The sequence below is a fragment of the Gymnogyps californianus genome, chromosome 4 (genome assembly GCF_018139145.2).
Source record: "Gymnogyps californianus isolate 813 chromosome 4, ASM1813914v2, whole genome shotgun sequence".
NCBI classification, from domain to species: Eukaryota; Metazoa; Chordata; class Aves; order Accipitriformes; family Cathartidae; genus Gymnogyps; species Gymnogyps californianus.
Window position 1 is genome coordinate 28,713,633 of NC_059474.1, and position 26,267 is coordinate 28,739,899.

The following is a 26,267-nucleotide window of genomic DNA, read 5'->3' on the forward strand; positions in this document are numbered from 1 at the left end:
CCAACCTGAAAAATGTTTGAGTCTCAGGTAGGCATGCAGAGATGTATGGAAAAGCAGCTACTACAAAGAAATACAAAAGAGAAGCCTTATTACTGCAGGCAGACTCCTGTCTCTCGATCCTGTCAGCTAGTGAGACTCAGGCCCTGTTGTCAGTAGCACAATTGTCCTCATTTACACATGCCATATACCTACTCTTCTGAAACTCTTTTCTTGACTAAGAAAAGGAACTGAGAGGAAGGACGAGGTAGAACAGTTTACAGGTCTTCTGTCTTACATCCCCCATGGCTCTCCTCACACAGCTCAAGTAATGTTGATCTACCATAAGCAAAATTTGCAGGCAAAGCAAGATTTGTCACTGGGAAGTGGAATGAGATTGCCCAGGAATTTTACAAGTTGGGTTTTTTTTTCCTTAAAATACCATGAGACTTTTAAAATTTTTTTAGAAACAATATATTGCTAGTGGGCAACAAGACGCACCTATGGAAGAAAGGGCTAGATCCTTTAGTCTATTACGGTTTTAGCTAATCTCCTATCTCCATGGGCTCTCTGAAATTTCCTTTAAAGCCTTCATTAAGGCTCTGGCTTTCTCAGTGAGATTTACTAGTAAGTAAAATCAAAAGTTTAGTATTCACTGCCTTTTAACTAGCATCATAACAGATCCAAAAGACAACTCAGAATCCACAATACTGAGCCCTGTGACAAGATTTAGACACCTTGCCCAGGAGTGCAATCAAAACTCTCCCCCTATACCACATGGGGAATACCTCAGTGCCTCGTAACAGGACAGTCAACTCAATGAAATCACTCCTGTGCAAAGATAAACATTAACTGCAGCGATGCTTTTCCATCGTTCTGGAAGTCACAGCACACATCCATCTTCTGAAGGGATACGTGTACCCTGTTTCAAATCATAGTCTCGCAGGCAGAAATCACCCTTCCTTTTAACCAGAAACTGTTACCGACCTCCCTGGAGTACCCCGGCCGTCCTAGTTCACGCCTGACATGATCACAATCCACCTTTCCCATTCCCTGAAGGAGAGAGGGACTCAATGATTTAATGCAGTCTGGGTCAGGTTTCTGTTCCCAAATGTTTTAGCCCTCAAGGGGACTAACAGTGGTGTAGGCACCTGGGTACTAGCTTCTTCCCAGTGTCTATTGTACTAATCAATACTCAATAATTTTAAAAATAGTTTTATCATTAATAATAAAAGGAGAAAAAAGGATAACCTGATTTCTGATTTAACCTGATTTCTGATTTTGTCTGACATTTCACCAGAATGATCATTTAAGATAACTGTCTATTGCTCATTCAGTCTGTAATTAATGTATAGGAGATGAACAGTTTGGGGTTTTTTTTTTAATAAAAAAAAAAGATTTAATTATGTTGCAGGAAAATCAATAGCATTATCACAAATATCAGTGAGAAACCTATTAACTAAATATAAGTCACTCAGATCCGTGCAACTGGATCCTGGAATCACTGCCCCCAGTGACCTTTTCCACCCCATCTTTCCCTTTCCTCCACGCCAGCTTTCAGTGCAGATTCTCAACAGAATGAAATATGCCCATCATAAGAAGCCATCCTCCTGCCTCCAGCTGCAAGCTCCCATCACCTGTCTTGGACCAGCACTTGGTCATAGTCTTGCATGTTTAGTCAGATGATCTCACTCATCTGGTTGAAACGTTAACTTACAAAAGAGTAAAATAAAGATAAATTTTCAGGTTTTGATCCATCTGGCAACACGGCTTTACAACTGCTATTGCTGGTACAAGTGAAGCAGAAGCAAGAGATGACTGAAAAAGGAAGGACAGATCTATTCCTTTCATTGACTTAAACCACTTGGGTAGAAAGCCCATGGCATGAACGAATGCAGAGGCCTTTTCTACAGCCTGGAGAATATTCTACCTCTCCCTGTGAGTCAGTGTCCCCCACAGCACATTCATCAGGGCATGTGGACATTCACTGAACTTTTTCAGGAATGGAAGCACAGTAATTCTTTTTAATTCCTGGCCTTGTATTCTTTAGCTGAGGAATTCTACATTAGTTTCTATTTTCTATATCTATTATAATGACTAAAAAATCCAGTATTATTTCACAAATATAAAGGATCACATTTAATGTATAACTGAAACTACAATGAATTAAAAATATAATTATATTAACAATGATTTTTTAAAATTTAAATTAGATGTATTTGCACTAGTTCTCAGGTATGTGGAAACAGTGAACTGAAATGCTGACTGATGCAATTAAACATATCTTACTTTAGGCAGATAGATATTTAAATCCAGACTCCTCCTGTTGGGCTTTCAATTGAAAGGTCAAAAGTGTTCACAAATTACAAAGCACAGGTCATATATCAATTTTAAACAAATCTTTTACTACCACAGCAAATAAGCAACAGAAAATGATAAAAACCATGTTGGAGGTGATTCTCCTTCAAAGTCTTACACAATCCTATGTCTCTGAATGTCAGAAAACCAGGTAAGGTTAAAGCCTTTGAAGCACATCAACATGTGAATATAAAATATGTTACCCAGAGCTCATGCTTTGGTTGCACTGCCACTACATAAAACAGATTCATTCAGACACGGACGACACACACTGAAGATCAGTGAGGTACAATCATAGACAAAACCTTATCAAAAAATAACACACTGAGCTGTACTCACTACTAAAACAGACAAGTAGTGAACACTAATACAGAAATATCAAGGAAAAGTCTCTTTTTTGAAAAATACATTTCAGGAGATACCTAAGATAGGTGCAGTAGAAAACAGTTTCCCCAGACTTTTTCACCTCTCCACCTTTATGGCAATTTCTCCTCCTATGTCCCTCTCTTTCAGTGAGAAAACTTCTTACTGAAGAGGCTCTGGCTCACATCCTTAATGTTCAATCATTTGAGCTACTGAACACTCATTATTGAAATTAGTGCAAATTGAGTATGTGTTAATGGCATCAATTCAGGATAGCATCACTCTTTATGACAGTACATAAGCACGCTTTTCTGAATTCTGGTCTAATTACAGTACTGATTAGGAATAGGCTTAAGCATGTGCTTAAGCAGTAATGGTCAGAATAATATGACTCCAAATACTGTGATCCCAACTATCAGTAAATGAACTTTTACCCAGGTAGGTTTGAAAAATGATTACAGCATCTAAGTCCAAGTAATTATAGTCTCTGTTTCTTGCCCTTTTTTTGAGTATCACTTAGATTTCTTGGAATCAAGTGTTTACATGCAGATTAGAAAGAAAACACATAGGACTAAAATAACACATTTATTACATGCCATGTTACAGTTCACTGCATTCCCATTTCTATTTGCACTCACAGTACTATGGGAAACTAAAATTATTTAATCAGAAACAAATGAAGTACACAGAAAAGTTTGTCAACAGACAGAAGCAAGTGTATCCATAAGCCAAAGAGCCATAACATTCAATAGGTTTAATACTCCATTACATTGTTTCACAGAAATTAGAGATGAAAGACTTCTTATCCATCCCTTGCCAATTCTGGATGTTTTCTGTTCTCCAATTCAGTCACTGGAGGCTGATTGGCAACTGACAACCACATGAATAGAAAAAGCTAACTAGATGTGCCAGAGGAGAGCGGGCTGTGAAATTTGTATTTCCTCTTGGGAAGTGCCAAGTTCTTTCAACTTCCTTTTGTTTAAAGGTGAATTATATGAAACTCAGGAGCTCACCAAATCTGGGCCTTGTATAGTGAGTAAACTGCTTTTCAAGCACACATCCAACATACTGCTGCTGAAGCCACCTTCATCCCTCCTACAAAGGAATGTGTTTAGTGTGCTGTCAAAAAGCATCAAACTGCACTATGGAATTACAGCTGACACATTTCCATTGTACTGAACATTTTCTGAAAATGAGACTCTAAAGAAACAATAAATTGTAGTAGATCAGTGTTGTTAATGATGCCGCACTTCTACGCTCAGTCTAACAGTCAGAAGAAGTTGGTGCTCAGAAAGGTCATGCAACAAATAATGTCAGCCAACCTTCACAGCAGGCTTTCAGATTCTCTCAACCACTTTCATATTTCATCAGCTAAATACTGAAATAAAGTTTGCATTAAAATGGGATCTTCTCTGTCACACTTTCTTCCAGAATCACTGCACATAGTCTTGCATTCTCTATTAAACTTCGGGGCTGAACACTGCAGTAACATTTCATCTGAAATGTGTATTGCATATCATATCCTATTATGTCTGGTACCAACTAGAATATAAAAATACATTAATCTTTTCTGAGTAGTTCAGAGGAGGGAGCACATTCAACAGAAATATGGGGGCGGGGGGGTCCTTCATGTATCTTTTTCTATTATTAGCCATTAATCATGTCTTTATCTCCAGTACTGAATATCCTTACCTACAGCCAAATACTAATCCCATTAATCCTCTTTAAAGATCTGTAAGGTCTTCTGTGTAATTCTGACTTTTACTTAATGCATACCTTAATTTTACAGTGATTTTTGCAAGCTCACTTGAGACCAGTTTCTTTTTGAGAAAGGAGGAAAGACTGCACTTTTCCATAATGAAGACAATGGATTTAAAAATAGAAATGAGATACTAAATGCTGTCAGTCAGCAATAGCCAACACAGAGAAGTCAGTCCCGAAAGGCTACTACTGAAGAATTGCTACCAAAGTGAACAGAAGCTCTGACCACAGAAAGGCTGGAGAACTGGTCCTATGATTTTTTGGGGGGATACATCCCATCTTGGAGAAGGATCTGCAATGCGTAAGGATTATTTTAACTCCCCCTCACATAACAGGGCTTTTCCATTAGAAACAAACAAATATCAAGGAGGTAATTACACAGCAATCCATAACACAGGTTCAGTAAGTTCATACCATTTGGCTTTGGCTCAGTGAGTAGCGTATGCAGTAACAAGCAGAATCTACAAAATCATACTGTATGCAAAGTGGAGCAGGTCACACACTACACTCTTAGGGCTGGAGATTTAACATAGTGGCTTTGAATACAATGACTATAGCACTGTTACAGGTTTTCCAAACTCTGATGATACAAATTCTACCAAATGTAGAGTTACAACTTTTTCTCTGGCCCTGAGTATGAATCAGACAAAGGAGAGGGGAATGGGGAGGATGTGAAGAGTATTATGTTTAATGGCCAGAATCTCAGCCAACAGCAGTCTGGTTTCCATGAAATGAGCAAGCAATAGCAGCTGGGTAGGAATTTTTGAAAGTTGTAGCCCTCTTGGAGAACTTTGGGGAACTCACAACAGTGAACTAACAGCAGATGGAGCACAGACATAGATGTAATCTAATGTTGAAAGCCAAAAGCCTGTATCAATGGTCAGGATAAGACAAGCTCAGAATTACCCTTGGGATTTTGTGATATATCCATTTCTCACCGCTCTAATCTCTGCATTCTGTATAAATCTGAATGTGATTAATTATGACTTAATCACTCTTTTTAACATACTGCAGAGAACAAATGGCTGGTTGAAAAATAGAAATGTTCCATTTCAACTTTTTTAGATCAGGGATTAATAAAACCATCACCTTATGGAGTAAATGGATGAGAATAACTAATCCCATTTTATTAAGGCTTTCTTTGTAAAGGTGTAAAGAGATGCTACAAAATTCATCAGCATTATCATTTAGGATTAAAATTGAAAGCTTATGTAGAACTGTCCAGTTAAATAACATAGCCTCTTGACTCTGCATTTTGTTAGAGCTGAACAAAAATATGTGTATGTTCAGGCAAGTTAAATTTTAGGGATATTTATTTTTAATTTTTCTCTTCAAAATACCAGTATCAGTTCTATAGTTGATCACAAGAGGGAGACTACATCACCATATTTCCTCTCATTGTTTCAAATTTTTAAAGCACCCAAACAATTTGAGTCATTTTGGACCAGCTCTAATCTTTGACTGCTCATTGAAAAGTGTTAATGACTGTTAGCATTTTTTTGACAATTAGCATTTTTTTCTGAGTTTGTCAAACCTCTGAAATTTATAGATAAAGATAGCCAATCCAGTAAACAAGATTGAACAATGCAAAGGCAGTTGGAAAGAAGATTCGAGAATAGGAGTCAATTTTTGCAATACGGATGTGTATTCTTCCTTCTCTCCAAGATCCTGTGCGGCAGTCTTCAAAACAACAAAAGAAGCTAGCACAGTCTTTCCCTTCTAGGCACTCATATCCATAATCATCATCACGTTCAGGGAGATGATTAATGTTATTAATTGGAATTAGTGTTGATCCAGGTCGAACAGCAATTGCAGGTGGTTTCTTAAGAAAAACAAAAAAGAAAAATAGAGTTTTGCGGGTTCTTTCATCCTCACATTAAATAATTCCATAGGCTTTCCATAGCAAAGGCCAATATAAGCACCTTCAGTACAATATGTAGAAATTATAATATTAAAGAAAACAGTTTGGGGAGCTTTGCGAATTACGAACTGCTGTATATAATTAGCTCAAGCAGGCAAAAGATCATGAATGATTTTCACCTGCCACAGTGAAAACTGGGTTGTGCTGAGATTTGGGAATAGTGGATAATTAGTTACACAGACAGGGTTAGCTGATCCCGTCTACACAACACAAACGAACATTTTGAAGTCAGTCACAGTTTGACAACTGGGTCACGAGCAAGTCCACAAGCAGGCTATAAGCATCACTACCAAGGGAATGATGGTTCTCCCATCATTTGGAGTCTTTAGAATGAGACTGGATACATTTCTGGAAGCTGCATTTTCACCAGGAAAAAAAGCTAATGGGATTATCACAGCATCACTGGTGAAATTTAAGAGACTGAGACACATAAGGCCAGGCTACGTCATCTAATCCTCCGATGTTAAATTCCTAAACAATATGTCCTGTCTTCAGAAACCAAGACATAAGACTCCTTAGGAGAATGCCATTCAAGTCAGTGAAACTGATTAATTCAGCTCTTAATTCTTACTTTTATTTTGCATGAGCATAACTCAACCCTCTTGCAATCTGGTAAAAACTTAGTGTAATAGATGTTAAGGTTCATAAATAATTTTCATAGAAAAAATCTCAGTGCTTTATTGCCTAGTGCATATACTGTTTGCTATTCCCTTTCTTGTGACTTTTGCCTTTTCACCTTCCTTTTACTTGCACTACCACAGTCCATCTTTCCCCCTTTTATTATTTTGTTTCCATGCAGTTCTTCACTCTTCATCTTTGTTTTCCCGAATATTTCAAAAGACCTTCTTTTTCTCTATCTGTCCTTTTTTCTCTTTCTAAATCTCACAGCCTTTTTAAACTACTCCATAATCCTCTTTCTTTCAAGCCCCCCCCCCACCTTTGGCATCTCTTCTAAAATCTTCAGACTGAACGTAGGGGTTACATCAATACCACTCTTACATCGTCTTCTCTCTTTTCTACGATCTCCATATTTTGTCATGTAAGGAATAAATACAGCAGGAAAGGATGCAGTCAGAAGACCTAACTGGGTATTGAAGTGTAGAGAAGAATCTCTTCAACAATCATGCATGAGAGGCAATGAAAAAATATGAAAAAAATATGACAAGCAGGAAGCTGCATCATTTAGATTCCTGTTATGTTTTAGAGTCCTGTTGTCCCACTTCCAGGGAATTACTTCGGCCAGTACACAGATCTCTATACATTGTTAAGGAGGCACTCTATTGCTGCAGGGACATTTTACCCGGTGTCCCAAGGGGTGATATTAAAGCAGTGCAGTATCCACCACGTTTTCAAATAGTTTTATTTAATAAGTGTCTTTACCAGAGGAAGTTTCACACAGACTGCTGTTTCAACACTTTTTAGACAGGATGACCTAGGGAGCTAATGATCATCCTGAAGGACCTCATTATTCTTTTCAGTTATGATAAAATACTGACAATACTAACAAACAGCAGTTACATGCTTCTACCCTGATTTGAGGCATTACAGACAGGGCTTATTTTTATGAAACATAAAAAGTAAGTTCAATTTTTTTTTTTTTTTAACTTACAAAATCATTATTTTTTTGAAGATATATAGGGAAAGATGCTTATTTCTGATTCACACCTACTCTGGCTTTACAAGAATTTTCTGACTGTTGGTTTTGCCAATGTAAGATTCATGGCATGATTCGTTTCTACTAGTGGGGTAAAACAGGAATCTCCAACCCAGAAACACCATGGGAGGAGTTAAAAATAACAGTACTGCTTTTCACTGCTCATGTCACAGCACAGGCTGAAGCTGGCTACTGAATTACAGGTTTGAAGAGGCAGCCTGAGAGAGACTGAAAGACAGTGCCATCTTATAGGCCTACCTACCTACAGGGAATACATAAAATGTGTGTAAGAAAGAGACAACATGAGGGAAAAGGGGAAAAAAGACCAACATCTCACAAGCAAATGACCTTATATCAATTGGCAGAGACTTAAAAACCAAAAAAACCATGTAGATACAGTAGTACATGCTGATTGTTCATGTACATGCCTACTGGTATTGTAGATAAAACTCCGCATATAGTGGGAAGCATTTATAATACACTCTGACAGTACCAAAACCAAATTATTGTGCATTAGCACTCATACATGTACAAAAGAAAGCCATCGCCTATGGAGATCATAGCACAGGTGATGCATTCACTTCAGGTGAAATGATGAACAGAATGAGATCCACAACTAATTAAGTTTAATCTTTCCTGCCCAAATTCATTATCCTTACTAATGTGGTTTTATATAACCCAATTCATACTACCTTTCTTGAATGATGCCAGCACATATTTTGTAAGATAAAACTGCTGTAATCATTTGTAAAATCTCACCATTTTTTCACAAGATCATTTATTGCACCTTACTGGCATCAGTTCCTGGAATAATAAGCTTTTATTGCATTTTGCAATAGAAATAGAAGACCTATGCAAGGCAAGTTTTCCAAGGAAAAAAACACCTGTAAATGAGAACATTTCAGAAGGAATTAAACTGACTATTTTAATTAAATTGGGTTTTTTGAGTTACATATCCATAACTAAAAGAGAAAAAAAATGAACAGAAGTCTTTGACAAAGATAAAGGGGGGGGGGGTGAAATATAAATTTGTAATTGTATGACTTCTCATTGATTAATCAGATAGTTTCTTTAACTGTTCTATTTGGAACAAGAAATTTTATACCTTTTTATAAAACGTCACCAAAAATACCCTATTTATCAAATTAGAATCCTTTCATCTAAGTATATTAAATTTAATCCACCTCTTTTTTTAGAGTAATCTCTTACCTAGTAAGGTCTTATAGCCATAACATGCTGAAACATGTTTAAAGAATTCTGTGTGAAAAGATGGTTGGTTTTCAACTACTTAGAAATAAAAATCATGCCTTAAGAACACAGTAAAACACAACTGAACCGTGTTTTGAGTATTATATTGATAATTTTAATCTTAGTCCAGCTATTTATTCAATAAGTGTCATAGTTTCTATGTTACCATTATTCTACTTTTTAAATTGTCATATGCACTGAAAATCTCAAAGCATTTGGCAGATTATTGCAGAAATGGCTGATGTGTGAACAGATTCTGGAAAGTCTCATTACTCCATTCAATAGAGCGTACTTGCAAACCACTTCAATGGCTTTTGATCTGCCAGCAGCTGATCTTTAATATCTCCCTGGTTTGAATAAGCAGTATTTCCTCCCCTCTTCCTTTTCTCCTTGTTGTGCATGCTGAGAGCAGATCTATTTCAGCTCCCTGTTCCCTAAGTGTTGTTGAGACCTCATTGCAATAACAACATAAAATTGAATCTGCTATGCTAATACTGGGAAATCCCCCCAAATCCTGCATCCTCTGTACCTTTTCCCCTCATTGCTCAGCTGTGGCCCGTGCCAAAGCCTGTTTTCCATCCTTTCTGTTGTGCTCACGTTTGCTTCTACCACTAACAGAGGCTTGAGGTTTCCATTTTCCAGTTCTCTTGGCTGTGCTGGATTCCCTGAGGATCACAGTGATGTCCAACCAGGGCAGCACAGGGCAGTATTAACCCTTCACCACTAGCCTTGTCCTAAATACACAGCTGATCCACTCAGACCAGCTCACCATATAAAACGTAAGGGCTCTCATTTCCCTGGTATTAAGCCATAACAGCCCCGCAGTGCCCCCATAAGACAGTCTCCCACATCAGCGCCGCTCAAAATGGGTGCGTCAGTGCTTTCCAACATCAGTTGTAGAATGGATATGGTTCATAACAGGATTTCTGCATTTCCATATCTGGGCTTCTGTAGTTTCATTTCAATTTCTGTTTGATCTTACACAGGTGGTATTCAGCCTTCAACCAGAAAAGACAACTGATGTTATGATTCAGCTATGCTCCAGCTTCCTTTGATGAAATGATCTGGAAGGGGGCTTTATAACATTGTCCTTCCTCTTATTCTCTCCAAAAGATGACTACAATCAAGCTTCAGATATTAAGACTAGTGTTCAAATGAATAACCTATTTAATGCCTTTACCTCAATGTTTTATTAGTTTAAAGATTAGCTTTAAATATTTGTTCTGGCTTCCAACAATAGATTCTTTGGAAGTTCCAGTATTCTTACTACACGAACAGGAAACCTCTTAAAATTGAATACTTGTTCCTGGGATATGTGGGGATTCACACCATAGAAACATCAACTTGTAACAGCAGAAGGTTCATTTTACCATAAAGAAACATGTAAGTAAATGAAAAAAAAAAGAGTTAAAGTAGAATTTCTGAAGTGGAAAGGAGTCGGAATACTGACCAATAATAAGCACTTTTTCCTTTGCAAAGCTAGCAAGGTAAGACCCAAGTTAGGTGGTGCAGATGCAAACAAATCCTCATACCTTCAGTCCACTTACATTATCTCTACATAGTCTTATCTATGGTTCTCTGTCAGGTGCTGTTTTCAGGAGCACTGTGCCCAAACAGAACTGTCTCCATGGGCACACACTCCACGGGCAGCTCTAGAAGCACCGAGAGCTTGGGCATGGCATGGAAGCATGGAATATTATATCAATGGCTTAGGCTCATGTGTTCTCATTCACATATGAGTGGAATGATCTAAAAAAACCTTTGTTCATTAGTAGTATTTACAGAAAATTAGTACAAGCCCCCAACTGTAAAAAAAAAAAAAAAAAATTAGTGTTAATTATCTTTAAACATTAGCCCTTCTACTTAAGAACCACTCTCTCAAAATTAACATTACAATAAAGAGCATTCTGTTTTTTTTTTTTCTTCTTGTTTGGCTAAACTTACTGATGGCTTAGATTTTGCCTTCTTTTCTTTTCCTTTGTCCCCTTTTCTGTTGCTGGTAAAGTAATGCAAGGTGCCATATTCCATCAAGGCAGCAAACACAAAAATGAAGCAAACTGAAACAAAAAGGTCCATTGCTGTCACATAGGAAACCTTCGGGAGTGACTTCCTAGCAATTGTACTCAACGTTGTCATGGTCAGCACCGTTGTAATGCCTGTTTGAGAAAGAAAAAAAAAAAGGCGAGAATAGGGAAGTGTATAAGTAATCCAATCATATTGCCACAAAAAAATCCTCAGATTAGCCCTTAATTCATTCATGAGGCATACAAGAACTGAGCCACAGCAGAGTTCACCGCTGATCACACTCACATACATCAGTGCTATTGCAAGAAGCAATAGCTTCTATATCCCTATAGATCCAGTGGCCACCATGGGATCATACAGAAGGCAGCACACTTCACCTTCAGTTTAAAACCCTCCCATTTTCAACACACACTGAATAAACAATGACATGGAGAAAGTTTGTGTAATTTTATAAACCTGTTATAGAATGCACACATAAAACAAATACAATAGACTAACAGGTACAAATAAGCACACAAATTTTATAAACACAAAAAAAGCCCTTTGCCTCTTGAAAGATTATAATGTACAAAAGGACTTATTCAGAAAAAAGGATGTGTTATTTATCAATGATTTCAAACTTTCAGAAAACAAGAGAAAAAGGAATAATGTTTTCAATTGCTTGCTTCTGACATGTAGCAGATCAAACTAGATGACCTTCATGGCCTTTCTGGTCTCATTCTCTACGTTACTAGGTATTTTTTCAATACTGTGTCTTAAGTAATAGAAAATGTTTGCCTTGATTCACTTACATACACGTTAAAAGAACAAGCTGGCCTTAATAGCGATGTGTTCAGAATCTCAACTATACCACTCTTCACTGGTTTAACATTTAGAAGGTGTTAACACTTTCCTCTTACATTTGATGCTTCAGGGAGAGGCAAAGCTTTTTTCATAGTAGTCCAAAATTAAGATGTGACCTTTCCTTTGGAGAGCAATACTTGAACACACAAATAATTTGTTATTTACGTGCACAGGCTTATTGCAAAAAAAGTGTTACACCAGTCTAAGGCTGTCTATAGCTTTTAAATCAAAGCATGGAATCAGGGGCTGCTATGGACTGATTCTGCAGCAGGAAAGCAGTGGTGATTTTGCAACAGATTTCCCAATGAAATTACATACCTAAAAGGGCAAACAGATAACCACAGTTTTTCAAAAGTGCTTCGCTCCCACTAGATGCTTTTGAAAATCCATTAGGCATTTCTCTGCATAGTTAAATATCTAAATACCTTTAATCATCTCAAAATTTTTGCTTTGGGAAACCACAATCTGCCAGGACCTTTCAACATACACAGAAGAAAAAGGCCCAAGCCTTTTCAGCGTACCAGACCGCAGCACAGCCTCCTGGTGGGAAGTCACACCCGTCATTCCCCTTACTGACTTCTGTTCAGACAGGACAAAAGGAGACATGGACTTTCCCAGTTCTCTCCACTATGTGAAAGGCGTAGAGGGGGCTGTCACAGGCAGCAAACCTTCCACAGCATCACGACTGCTTGCCACAATGGACCTTGCTTAGTTTTGGCTTTCTTGTCTTAATTTCTCAGTCTTTTTCTATAAAGTTGTGTCTATTTGACTGGTTTTCTCTTTCTTCTTCACCAGAACATCTGCATGTGAGAAAAGTCATCCTACAATCTGTCAAACAATGGCTTCTGCATGTTCACACAAAAGGACTTCAGAGTTAACTGCAGGGTGCTGTAAATATGATATTGCAAACATTTGCAGTACATCTCAAGTAGATGAAGGTTAGTACTGCTGAAGTGGGAGCATGAAAACTCTAGCTTAACCATGAGATCAAAGGCAAATTTGCTAGGTTCGTGGCATACAAAAAGTACTCTGTAAAAAGAACAAACTGGATACAAAACTAGGAGGATACCAATATAACAGTTTTTCCTGTTACAGCTAGTGTCTTTCCAGATGGTACCCACAATGATGTCCAATGATTAGTCAAAGAAATCTTATCATAAATTTCTAAATCAAGATTTGAAACTATCAAGAGATAGTTTCACTTATTTATTCAAGATTTTAGGCTCTCTCCACTAAAATTTGCAGTACTTTTATATACCATAAAGTTAAGATCCAAGACTCAGATTTTCTTCCATTACCTTCTCATTAGGCTACTGAGTCATGCTCATTTTAGCTTACTTTCTTTCTTGACTCATTAATCTTGCAGGTTGGCTGCACAGCGGTCCAGTTTCAGTGGGAAAGGCAGGGAGTTAAAGCCTGGACTCACACTTCTGGTAGGAAATGCTCCTATAACGTGTGAATGGTGTGTTCACAATCCTGCAAGCTGATGAGGAAAATTAACTCACATCTCACACTTCCTAAGATACACTCTCAGCTCTTGATCTTTCTCCCAAAATAGGTCATACTGCCGTCACCAGTTTTAAGAAAAGCATCTGTCACTGCTAAGCTCAAAGTGGCTAGTGTGCATCCTGTGCAATCCACGCACCTCTGTTGTATTGGGTTTACATGGCAAGGTTTTGGTAGCTGGGGGAGCTACAGGGGTGGCTTCTGTGAGCAGCTGCTAGAAGCTTCCCCTATGTTCGATAGAGCCAGTGACAGCTGGCTCCAAGTCGGACCCACTGCTGACCAAGGCCGAGCCAATCAGTGATGGTGGTAGCACCTCTGTGATAACATATTTAAGAAAGGGAAAAAGTTGCTGTACAGCAGCAACTGCAGCCTGAGAGAGGAGTGAGAATATGTGAGAGAAACAACTCTGCAGACACCAAGGTCAGTGAAGAAGGAGGGGGAGGAGGTGCTCCAAGATTTGGAGCAGAGATTGCCCTGCAGCCCGTGGTGAAGACCATGGTGAGGCAGGCTGTCCCCCTGCAGCCCATGGAGGTTAACAGCGGAGCAGATATCCACCTGCAGCCCATGGAGGACCCCACACCGGAGCAGGTGGATGCCCAAAGGAGGCTGTGACCCCTTGGGAAGCCCACGCTGGAGCAGGCTCCTGGCAGGACCTGTGGCCCCATGGAGACACAGGAGCCCACGCTGGACCAGGTTTGCTGTCAGGACTTGTGACCCTGTGGGGGACCCACACTGGAGCAGTCTGTTCCTGAAGGACTGCACCCTGTGGAAGGGACCCACGCTGGAGCAGTTCATGAAGGACTGCAGCCCGTGGGAAGGACTCACGTTGGAGAAGTTCATGGAGGACTGTCTCCCATGGGAGGGACCCCACCCTGGAGCAGGGAAAGAGTGTGAGGAGTTCTCCCCCTGAGGAGGAAGAAGCAGCAGAAACAATGTGTGATGAACTGAATGCAACCCCCATTCCCCATCCCCCTGTGCCGTTGTGGGGGAAGAGATAGAGAACTCGAGAGTAGAGTGAAGCCTGGGAAGAAGGGAGGGGTGGGGGGAAGGTGTTTTTAAGATTGAGTTTTTATTTCTCATTATCTTACTCTGATTTGACTGGTAATAAAATAAATTAATTTTTCCCCAAGTCGAGTCTGTTTTGCCCATGACAGTAATTGGTGAATGATCTCTCCCTGTCCTTATCTCGACCCACGAGCCTTTCATTATATTTTCTCTCCCCTGTCCAGCTAAGGAGGGGAGTGATAGAGCGGCTTTGGTGGGCACCTGGCGTCCAGCCAGGGTCAACTCACCACATCTGTCTATCGTGTTTATGTGGGGACTACAACTCTTCTCCAAGGCAGTGCATGAATCCTAAGCAGTCAAACATAGGAGACTGACACCATGCTAAACAGGTCAGCCAAGATGACACTAGCACAGAATTATCTCTGTAGCAGAAGTTGCAACACACTTCAGTACTGTCTGTAGTAAAAGCAGAACAGTGAGTCAGTTTTTGTGAGTTATATGCTTAACTGCTTGAAGTGCAACTTTGGTTGCAAATTTTCTGTCCTATCCTGGGCTTAAAAGAACAACTGAATCATTTCTATTATTAAAAAAACCAACAACAACCCCCCCCCCCCCAAAAAAAAAAACCCAAAAAACAGATCTTCACAGTTTTCGCCTGTGTAGTAATGACATCTTTTGTTCCATGTTGCTAAGTGGAGTTTAATCATACTTGTCAGACTAATGATTGCCATATTGCCATCCCTGGAAACGACAAAAAGAACATAAAGGAGAAAAAATGTATTAATGTGAACAACAGCAGATCTGCAAGGCTTGGATCAGGATTTCCAGATTCCCTTTCTCAACACTCCCTCCTTAAGCCCTGCTGTGCAACCACAGCAGGATCCTCTTAATCTTAATCTTGCAGTTCAAGAGAAAGGGTGACCAATGGTCACAATCTGAAGGAGAATAAACTGTGGTTAATTTACTCCCTGATGCAGATTTGTATTCCTGGGGAGTACCAGACCCTTCAAGGCTGAAAAAAGACATGCTTACCCAGAGAAGTCCTTGCAGGAACTGCATCCTTATTGATCCAAAACGACACCCATGAAAGAACAACTGTGAGTATACAAGGAATGTATGTCTGAATAGTAAAATATCCCATACGTCTGCTGAGATCAAAGAAGATTGTCATAATAATATAATCACCTATAAATTTAAAAAAGAAAATAATACTTACACAACACTGAAAATGGTTTTCAGTTTTATCTTCATCTGTTAGTCTTGTTCTACATAGATATTACATGAAATAAAACTTAACACTTTGCCTTACCAGATAACGTATGAGAAATTTCAGTTGTGTTTCGTAACCCTACAAATGCAAACTGATACAATCTCCAGTATTTTGGATCTGCCACTTCAACAGAGGTTTTCTTCCATTTGTATTCAATTTCATTTCTGGGATATCCATCTAGAATAAAACAGAACAAATCAAGCGTTCAGCCACAGTATATACCAAAGCATGTTTTGTGATCTCTGAAGTTGTTTATAAACTAAACAAGGCTATACATAAAGTGGATCAGAGAGAAAGCCAAACTATAGTCCACCTGATATGCTTAAAATTTAACCACAAAATATCTAGCCTCGGTTTTAAGCCTAGATAAGCATATGATCGATCAAAAACTATGTAAATACAAATGTTTAGGAAATATCTACACAATATTCTGGAACTCAGATATGAAAAACTGGCTCAGAATCATCACTATGGATTCATACACAAATGTAATATACATTGTCATTAAACGACCACAAAGAGCTTAAAAGGACAGACACTTATTAGTACATAATTTGATAAAATTCCTATTGATGTTTATTGAAAATTTCTTTGTCTATTATTCCCAGAATGGATTTTTGTGGCCTGATTCACCATCCAGTACTTCAACTTCAAGGAAGTGCAACCCTCTCGATTTTCATGTGTTTCACATGTTGCCCCACATTATCTTGCAGAAAGGCAGAAATGAAATTAAGCAAGACTCACTTGTGTGGCACAACTATCTAATCAATGGAGCTACCAAAGCTCATTTAGCTGGAAGCACTCAAGAAGGAGGTATTAAATGAAAACATTAATTTAAAAAGAATCACTGAAGTTTGATTTCATTGCCTATTAGGTTTCACATTTAGGAATAAGTCATTTAGCTGTTTTCAGGTGGTTTGGGTTTCTTTTGCAAGTAATAGCACAATTCCTTTAGGAACATTTTTTTTTTTTTAAAATATAGTTTATATTAAAGAAATGAAGCCTGAAATTTGTGTTTCTTGGTCACATAAAAAAGTCCCACTGAAAGGAGAAGGACTTCTTATACTGATTAAGCATTTACAGGAACAGGTTGAAGAAGACAGATCTTATTTTTCCTTTTAAGTGTACCACATGGAACTAATTCAAAGCTGGCAAGTCTGGAAGGCATAAAAAATAAAGTTCTTCCAAGGCAATAGATTTCCATTAACTGGGGCACTGTACCAAACTCCTAAGCAATAAGATTATTTTTAAAGTTGCACCTAAATGAAATGTGTGTAATTCAACTAATTCATTACTGCATTTAATAATGCATTAAATAATGCAATAAATCTAATCAAAACATAAACAAGTCAGTTCTTTCCTACATTACAAGGCTTTAAAAAGCAAACACTTGCTCTCTTCCTGCCAGAATTTAAGGAAATTTAAAGCCTGAATGTAAAGAGAAAAAAAAAAAAAAAGTATTTTACCACCTACAGCTTGAAAACTCCAGTGGACAAGAGTGTTCATCCATAGGAAAGTTATGAAGCTGAAGATAACATTCAGCGTTAATTGTCAGCCTAATTAGAAAAGGAAGGGGGGGGGGGAAGAAAAAACATTATATTCAAGCATCCAGATACTTCAGACTAGATAGTAAAGAACATGCACAGAAATCAATTTTGCCAATTAATGAATGTTACGCATAACCAACTGTGTATCTGCAAAAAACATCCAGCATCACCACCAAAGAACAAAAACTATCATCATATGCAACCTGAGGGCCTGCGTTGTTTCAATTGGCATTTCAAGCTATTTCAAAAATTTCAACTGAATTGGGGGGATCTCTCAGCTCTCTACCAGAAATAGGGGATAAAAAGGAGAGCCTGAAGGCAGGGCAAGGAGAGGAGTTTATGATAGCAAATAAAAGAAAGTTCTGAAGAACACATTTGTCAAGTCAAATTGCATTTGGCTTCATTGTATCTGGTGGCTACATACACGAGAGAGAAAGTGGGGACACTCTTGGGCTTGCTCTGTACTCATGGAAGCAGCTCTGTTGAAGACAGTAGCATGGATAGGAAAGAGCAGACTTGATATTCCTACTCATTTGATGTCTAAGGCATTCAAGTAATTCACGCAACTAATATACATTTTAGAAGTAGCTTAGGACTCATAATAGTATCAACTGAATCACTTGCTGCTTGTGAAAATACTATCACAGATTTCCAAAGAGCTTCCAAGCAACCAATGCAAAACCCAGTTCTGCTAACTTTCACTAGGAAGCTAGAGTAAGGGGCTAGACTCCAAACTGCCTTCTTAGCAGTTAAAATACCTCCTCCTTTGTTGGTAACACTGTGAAGAAAGTCAGAATGTCTTCTAAAACCAACTTTTGAAAATTAACATAATGCTTACATACTTGACTGTATGCAATACTACATACTAGACAAAAAGGGAAAGGAAGATTCTGCCACACGCTGCCAGGAAGCTCTATGTCTGTGAACAAAGCAATTATTCTACACAAAGTGTCACTAGGACCTTTCTAGAAATTTGTCCTGACCAAGAGAGAGGTTTATAAGGGAAAGTGTATTTCTTGCCATATACTGGGAGGGAAAAAAGGAGAAAACCCCCTCCCACGTTTCCAAGTAAAACACTTGCATCCCTCTGAAGATGCTTTTCAAACTTCCCAGCTATGGTATATGCATCTATTGCCTTTTTTTTTCCATTCTCAACCTTTGGATAGTCAAACGCTTAAAGAAAAAGAAAACAAAACCAGACTTTTATTAAAAGCAACACAACTAGATCTGGAATCACTGATGGGTGCAATGGACAGACCGAGGACTGCCCTCAGAGGAGACTCAGTAAGCCTGACTAACAGAATCACCACATCTGCTCCCGTGAACCTGGAGCACTGTCAGATCCTGTTATTGTTCCTTCAATAACCAACATATGAACTTCTCAATGTTATTCCACCTTAGGCCAAATTCAGGCCATATCCTCACGTATACACATGTTGGCATGTTGCAGTGCTGGGTGAACACCTGTTCTGCTGTTTTATTACTAGCTCATTGCACTTCATAGTTCATACTCTAGCACAATAATTCTAACCCATTGCTCTGGGAGAGCTCACATGGTTTTTTTGGTTGCGTTTGTTTGTTTCTTTCTGCTACTGAGAACCTATTTAAAAGAAATTGTACACTGAAACTGAATTGACAACGGAAGGGTAAAGTCCAAGTATGACTCTAGAATCGTTAGCTACAAAAAGAAAAAAAAATATATTAGCATGTCAACAGAAGAAGTTCTCTAGAGATTTTTATAAACATCAGCATAACAAACTATTTAAAAAATGTTCTTCAGAGATATTTGTATGCTCTCAAATGAAGCATACTATGAAAAAATTCAGTGAAGAGAATCCTTTTAAAACATTCTAATTCTTCTTACTTCTGATACAGAAGACTTTTATAAATTGTTCATACAACACAACTAGCCTGCATGTGAAAACAGCATAAATGACTGAAAAGAAAGTAATTAAAAGGTGCTCCTTTTGTTTTAAATAAATAAATAAATAAACTCTTAAGAGCAGAATCAGATTTATGGCATCCTCTGCATGGACTGCTTCTTGATCAGCTCCTAATTTATTGCAAGATTTTTTAGATATACTTAAAAAATAAAACTGAGAGATGACCCTAAAATGCTTTCTGTACACTACAGCCTTTCAAGAACTGTTTGAAATGTGACTCAAAGATCAGTACAGATAGCCTAGATGGTAAGCTTAAAACCAACCTAAGCATACCCCATTTGCCAAGAAGAATTATCACCAACATGTTTGCTTATGCCTAATTTGCGTGAACAAATTTGTTGATTTTAAAGCTTGCAAGGGTAAACATGTTAAGAAGCATATGCAGGACTGGCGCCTTAGCTTTAATTAAACTTCTTACGATTTTCATTATCTATCTGAAGCTTTTCATATTTTACTTACAGAATATAATTTCGTGACAATTAGATACTGAACTATTTAGAACAGAAAATCTGCAAAAGAATTTATGACTAGATCTGCAGTATGTTAGTGACAGACCACCATGGTGCTACATGCTATATAACATCTTTTTTTTAATCTTGCTTGTACCTAAATGAGATTAAAATTTGCTATCATCCCCTTCAATTGTGTTTACCCAATTATCTAGGCAATATATTTCAATACTATTAATTTCATGGGTTTCATGATCAAATAATCTTTTTTTTTTTTCTCTTTTAGTAAACTCCTTGCAAATTCCTGTGGTCCACAACAAAAGAGATGCCAAGGATTTGATTTATATTCATCATTTTCATATTCCTGGTCATAACAGTTTTATTTTTTTCTACCCAGTTAATAAAAACCCACCTTAGAGTGTATAATACTCTTCCATCACTCCAGATTCGAAGCAAACGATTTGGAGTTGTAATCCAGTGAGCATCAGATTTCCTTGAGTTCCGGAAGAAAGTGTCTGGAATCCAAATTTTTCCAACCATATTGCTATTAAGCATAAGCACCTTCATTGAGCTGTTAAATTTTAGACGACTGTCATACCAAGTCTGGGCAAAAATTATATCTATAGTGTATTCCTAAAAACAGAGAAACAACCATATCTATGTATACGTTTATCAAAGTCTGCAAGCCAACAATTTTTAATTCATATATAAATCTGAGGCCACTTCTTCTATTCTCTTTTGTATTACCATTTGCATAGCGCACAGCAGCCTGTAATCCCAAACTGAGAAATTACAAACTGACGAAATATACACACAGCCTTCTGTCCCTACCTCACCTCCCCTGACACACATTGATTAATTAAGGAAGAGCAGACGCGATGGGAGCTTGCTGTAACTTGGAGGTCCCTGCACAGTGCAACCACCTCTGGGGGCCCTAGACAGAAATTTAAGGGCAACCTTAATACTTCAGGGCTAGACTATGTTTGTTAAGACAGAGATTCTACATCTCTTAAGAAGCAAATCAAATACATTTCTATATTTTTTCCCCAAACTTTACAACATGCAATTTAAGATCCTTCAAGAAACTTCAGATTTTTAAAAATTCATGGATATATGGGAAGAAAACATCACAGTTTGCAGAACTGTTACCATCTGCCTCATACACCTACCTACATACACACAAAAGTATACATAATCATAATCAGGAATGAAATTTCCCTAAAGCAATTCCACTTTACTTATTAAAGTCTCAAGAAAAAGCCTTTTGTGACAGAAAGTCAAATTCCTCAGTAGACTTATGGCCAGAAAAGAAAGGCGGAAAATAAATAAATAACTAAAAGGAAAACCCACAGCCTTTTAATGAGACAATTCTTGACACAGTAAAACTTGTGGGAGATAAACATTAGAGATGCAATGAAATATTGTTTTTCAAAGAATCCAGCCAGTTGTTCCTGCACGCCAGACAAAGGAGCAAAGCAGTAGCCTCTTCCCTGTTGTATTTGTCACAGCTCCAGACCACGATTCTGACCTTAAGGGCAACAGTCTCTCTACTTGATGGCAGATGTGATCTTTCCTGCGTGGCTGCCCCATGAGGGCTCCAATGAGCAACTCAGCAGCTCCTCTGCAGGGAAAAAGAGCTGGAGACCAGACTTAGACACTTCGTATTTGTTGTTTACCTCTCAGTTATGGGATGAGTGGGCAGGGGGAAGACAGAAGGAGACAGCGGTTCAAACTCTTGCTTGAGCCAAAGGGGTCACTACTAGTTTACTTGGTCAATAAAAATGCACAGTGCAGACAGTCAATTCTGTTTTTAAATAAAATAAAAGTGGAAGGCTTTGCTGGTTGGAGTGGGGGGGGTTGTTCATTTTGCTTTTAAATAATCACAGCAGCCAACTGCATGAGTTACAGACTTCTCACTCATTTCTGCAACTGATACCATCCATCTCCCAGGAAAGTTTGTGAAATTTGGCACTTCATCCTTAAGAAGTGCCAAAAGGCAGATATTCCAGGACTACCTCTCTCAATTTTCCCACCTCTCCAGGTGGGAGAAGAACAGGTTCAGGAAACAGATATGCAAGAGGGAGGCTTGCCCTTGCTCTGTGATGTATAGCAGATGAATTACCACCTGGACTGTGGTAACTCAGTGACTCTCAAAGGTTATGAATAACTAGTGTATGAAGCAAACAGTGGAAGGAGAGAGGGAACAAAAGGACTAATCAAAAATGCATTTTAGAGATGACTTTGCTCTAAACCTCTGCTTATCCCTTGAGAGGCACTGCCATCAGAGGAAGATTCTGCAGGTCAAAGTTATTGATTATTTTATTTCTGTAAAGAACGTTCAAGACACCTGTGAAAACCCAGGGCCTGTTTAACCTTAAAATTCAGCTTTCTGTGCTCATTTATAGTGGTTACAACTGAAAAGGAGGCTTGCCTTGCTGTAGTGTAAATGAGAGCCCGAGGCAGTGTGCCGGAGAAGTGTTTTAATGGGCTTAAATGGAACAGAATGAACAAAGATTTACACGTTGCCTTTACAGTACAAATAAGAGAAAAAAAGAAGTCAGTGAGTGAAATCAACAGAAGCGACCAAATGTATGAAAAGAGCAGACTGTCTGAGTTTGAAGGTGCTGCTCTAAGCAGCCACTTCACAGTAGCACCACATTGTCTGAGAAAAAGAAATTTATCAAAGTGTCATTACAGTCAAATCCACCCAGAGCAAGAAAACTCAGGTTGTCATAGAATACCAACCACCTGTGCTGGTTTTGGCTGGGATAGAGTTAATTTTCTTCACAGTAGCTAGTATGGGGTTATGTTTTGGATTTGTGCTGTAAACAATGTTGATAATACAGAGATGTTTTCCTTATTGCTGAGCAGTGCTTACACAGAGTCAAGACCTTTTCTGCTCCTCACACCACCCCACCAGCGAGTAAGCTGGGGGTGCACAAGAAGCTGGGAGGGGACACAGCCGGGACAGCTGACCCCAACTGACCAAAGGGATATTCCATACCATAGGATGTCATGCTCAGCATATAAAGCTGGGGGAAGAAGAAGGATGTGGCGGCGCACGTTCAGAGTGACGGTGTTTGTCTTCCCAAGTAACCGTTACGTGTGATGGAGCCCTGCTTTCCTGGAGATGGCTGAACATCTGCCTGCCGATGGGAAGTGGTGAATGAATTCCTTGTTTTGCTTTGCTTGCGTGCATGGCTTTTGCTTTACCTATTAAACTGTCTTTATCTCAACCCATGAGTTTTCTCACTTTTACTCTTCCGATTCTCTCCCCCATCCCACCAGGGGGGAGTAAGCGAGCGGCTGTGTGGTGCTTGGTTGCCAGCTCGGGTTAAACCACGACACCACCATAACAAATTAAGATAAAAAAGGAAGAGGAGCTCACAGATTATTTTGGACACACAAAGCAAAGAAACAGCCTCAGCAGACCGAGATGCTTGTATTCTCTTACCTTTCAGTATTAAATGTGCAAGTTTTTATCATACCTATGTATTACAGGAGTTGTTTAAAGAACTTTTTGGAAAAAAAAAGAAACTTTGTTAAAATCCTTCAGATACATTTATAACTGTTCAAAAAGAATCTAACACATAATAGTTTAATATCATAAAATTAGTAAGTACTTGTTTCCAAGTATCTTGCTGAATGTATAACAAGAGATCCAATTGCTAGCTTCTTGTCACACACCTGCAGAGGGTGGTCCTCCGTTTGTAAGCTGACTCTTCAGCACCCAGATATCTCCCTCCCCCTCAGGAGGGAGCCAACCAAAGGCATAATCCTACTATTCATCCCACCTGAAAGACCTGGACTTGCCGCCTCCCGGTGGGTGGCAGCAGCAGTTCACCTCCCTCTTCAGCAGGGACCCAGAGTCAGTGCTCTCTGATTTCTTCCAAGAATATTTATTCCATTTCTAACATCTGCCTTGGTGGACATTATTACCTACTTCTTCAGCATATCTATTTGTCCTATGCCTCCCTGAGATCTCTCTGTCTTTCAGGGCCCATAATACATCCTGAGGCTGCATATATTCTTCACACAATGCATCTCACAAGGGATCACATTTTCAATCCATTATATCTATACTATCTTTCACTCAAGTGAACTTTAGCATAATGTCCAAGCACATATGTGTACTCACATTGTAGAGGTGCAAGGCATGTGAAAATGGGACTCAAATGTGTATTAGCCTCCTTTCTGAACACAAGTTTCCCCGCAGAAGAGGCCAGGTGGCATAGGTCTGAACAGATCCCAAGGAGTCACCAAGCACAGGCAAACATATAGGATGATCAGACAACTAAGAGTCTGGCAGCATGTAGCTGTGACAGTATAGATGCTTGAGAGCAGTAACCTGAAAGGGAAACTATGCTAGGGGGATTATCCAGAAAGTTGGATTCTTTCTGAAAATCTAGTTTTGAAACAGGCCTGAGATTTTCAGATTTTATGGATTCATACACTGAATTCCCTTAAATTTGCATCTCCTGAAAAATATTTCATATTTCCTTTTAAGAAGGGGAAATCTGTGTCCCTAAAATTTGTTGAAAATGAGGTAGAAAAATCACTATACTGTCTTTTCTGGGAGTACATTGTTTCCAAAACTAGACGAATAAAATCCCTATCTTTGTTTAGACACCGTATAAGCAAGCACAACAGCAGCCAGTTTTATACAACATTCTTTTAGTGCAACAAATCTTCCTGAGCAACTATTTTGTTTTCCTTATTTTCTTACAAAAAGTTAAAATTAACACTCTTATCACTACTTCTATTAGTCTTTCATAAAACTCACCATTCAATGCCACTGTGTAACCATAAAAATTGGTTACTACTCTCTCTTTCAAATGAAACTAATGATAAAATAGCCATGCAGAATAAAATGGAATCAATCTATGGCTGTGTTAGTCACAGCCATAGCAAAATGCATTCTTATTCATATTTAGCCTCACAGGGTTCAATAACCGTGGCACAGGTTAGCTCATATTTGGCATTTGATTAGATCACTGAACTCTTTTTTGCACAGCTGGCATAAAGAGCCCACCTGCCTAATTATTTACAGATAACTGCAATTCTCCTCCATCTCTTTCCTCTCTAAAAGATCATAACAAACTCCAAAGGCTGGGAACACAGTGACTGATCAGAGACTACCATTAAAGGGCCAGGTAGTGAACAAACTGTGAATATTGACAAGCAGGTGTATAGTCTGAGAGAGAATCATTTAATAAATAAAAGCAATTACTTCAAATAAAGTAGGAACAGCTACTGTATGGGAATAAATGGAATCTTCAACATCAGTTTCATTGTCATGTACAGTTCAATTACAGTTAGACATGAAAATGGGCCAGTGGATTGTTCTTTTTATTGGAAAGCTGTGAAAGAAAGGGAGGCAGATACCGCCCTACATGGTTGTTTCTTAGTGCAAACCACATCACGTGAATTCCAACACAATATCAATAAAGATGGAAAAAATCTCACAAAGCAGAAAAAAACATTTTTCTTGGATATTTTGTCTGGCAGTCTCACAACTGATTTGATATTCCACAAAAAAAAGTGTGGAGAAGTCAAGCAATGAGTTGCTAAATTGTTGGCTGGATTATGTTAACTGCAACACATTTTGTTTGAGAACAGGAAAAAAGTGGCCTAGTTTTCTGGGGCCAAACACAAAAGCAATGAAAAGTCCCAAAACCAAACTCAGAACTGAAAAATTGTGTTAGTGAACTACAGGCCTGCAATACAGTTCATTACCAGTGAATTTCAGGGAAAAATGAATAAAAACATACTTCTGCCATTTCATCTTTGCTCAAAAACCCACCCCAGCTTCTCTCCCAGATTCAAAATTTCACCTGAAGTATACCTGGAGTTTTCTGGAGCGCAACAAGATAATTCAGAAATCTGTTTCATAGGGAGCCCCTGAACTCAGTTCAATTACCAAGTGTGACATGACTTCATCTTATTCATTTATCTGAGCTTCAAGATATTTTCCCCATGTTTCTTCATTCTATCCGGCTTTCTAATTCCTTAAACTGGAACTCAATGTGATGGAGGCAGGGAATTTTTCAGAAAAAAAAAATGAAGAAGGGAAAACTAAAGAAAACATTCTACCAACCTATATGTTTTGACATTAAGAGATGTGACTTAATATTGAAGACTCAGTTTAATATGCTGATTAAGAGGTTTAAACAACAAAGAATGTCATAGACAAAACTGGTAACCACATGCTTTCCTAAGAGGTAAGCATGAAGTAAAGCATCAAGCATTAGCCAATTTATCTTCATCTTGCCAGTGTGCTGCCAATAAAGACTCGTAACCTTTACCTTTTCCCTCACCCAAATATCTCTGGACATCAATAAGGGGCTATTAAGTAATTTATTAAAATACTTAACCCATCTTTGATGTATAACTACTCT

The 26,267-nt window shown here is 38.5% G+C and overlaps 1 protein-coding gene across 1 annotated transcript in view; it reads right to left on the reverse strand.

Moving 5' to 3' along the window:
• Nucleotides 1-6,001: 6,001 nt before the first annotated feature.
• Nucleotides 6,002-26,267, reverse strand: part of GABRG1 (gamma-aminobutyric acid type A receptor subunit gamma1) — an 83,538-nt gene continuing 63,272 nt past the window's right edge. The window contains exons 6-11 of the mRNA XM_050895552.1: nt 20,282-20,502; nt 17,404-17,486; nt 15,970-16,107; nt 15,693-15,845; nt 11,226-11,437; nt 6,002-6,280 (exon numbers count right to left, since the gene is read on the reverse strand). Coding sequence (XP_050751509.1) covers nt 6,002-6,280; nt 11,226-11,437; nt 15,693-15,845; nt 15,970-16,107; nt 17,404-17,486; nt 20,282-20,502 — 1,086 coding nt within the window. The remainder of the gene's footprint in view (nt 6,281-11,225; nt 11,438-15,692; nt 15,846-15,969; nt 16,108-17,403; nt 17,487-20,281; nt 20,503-26,267) is intronic.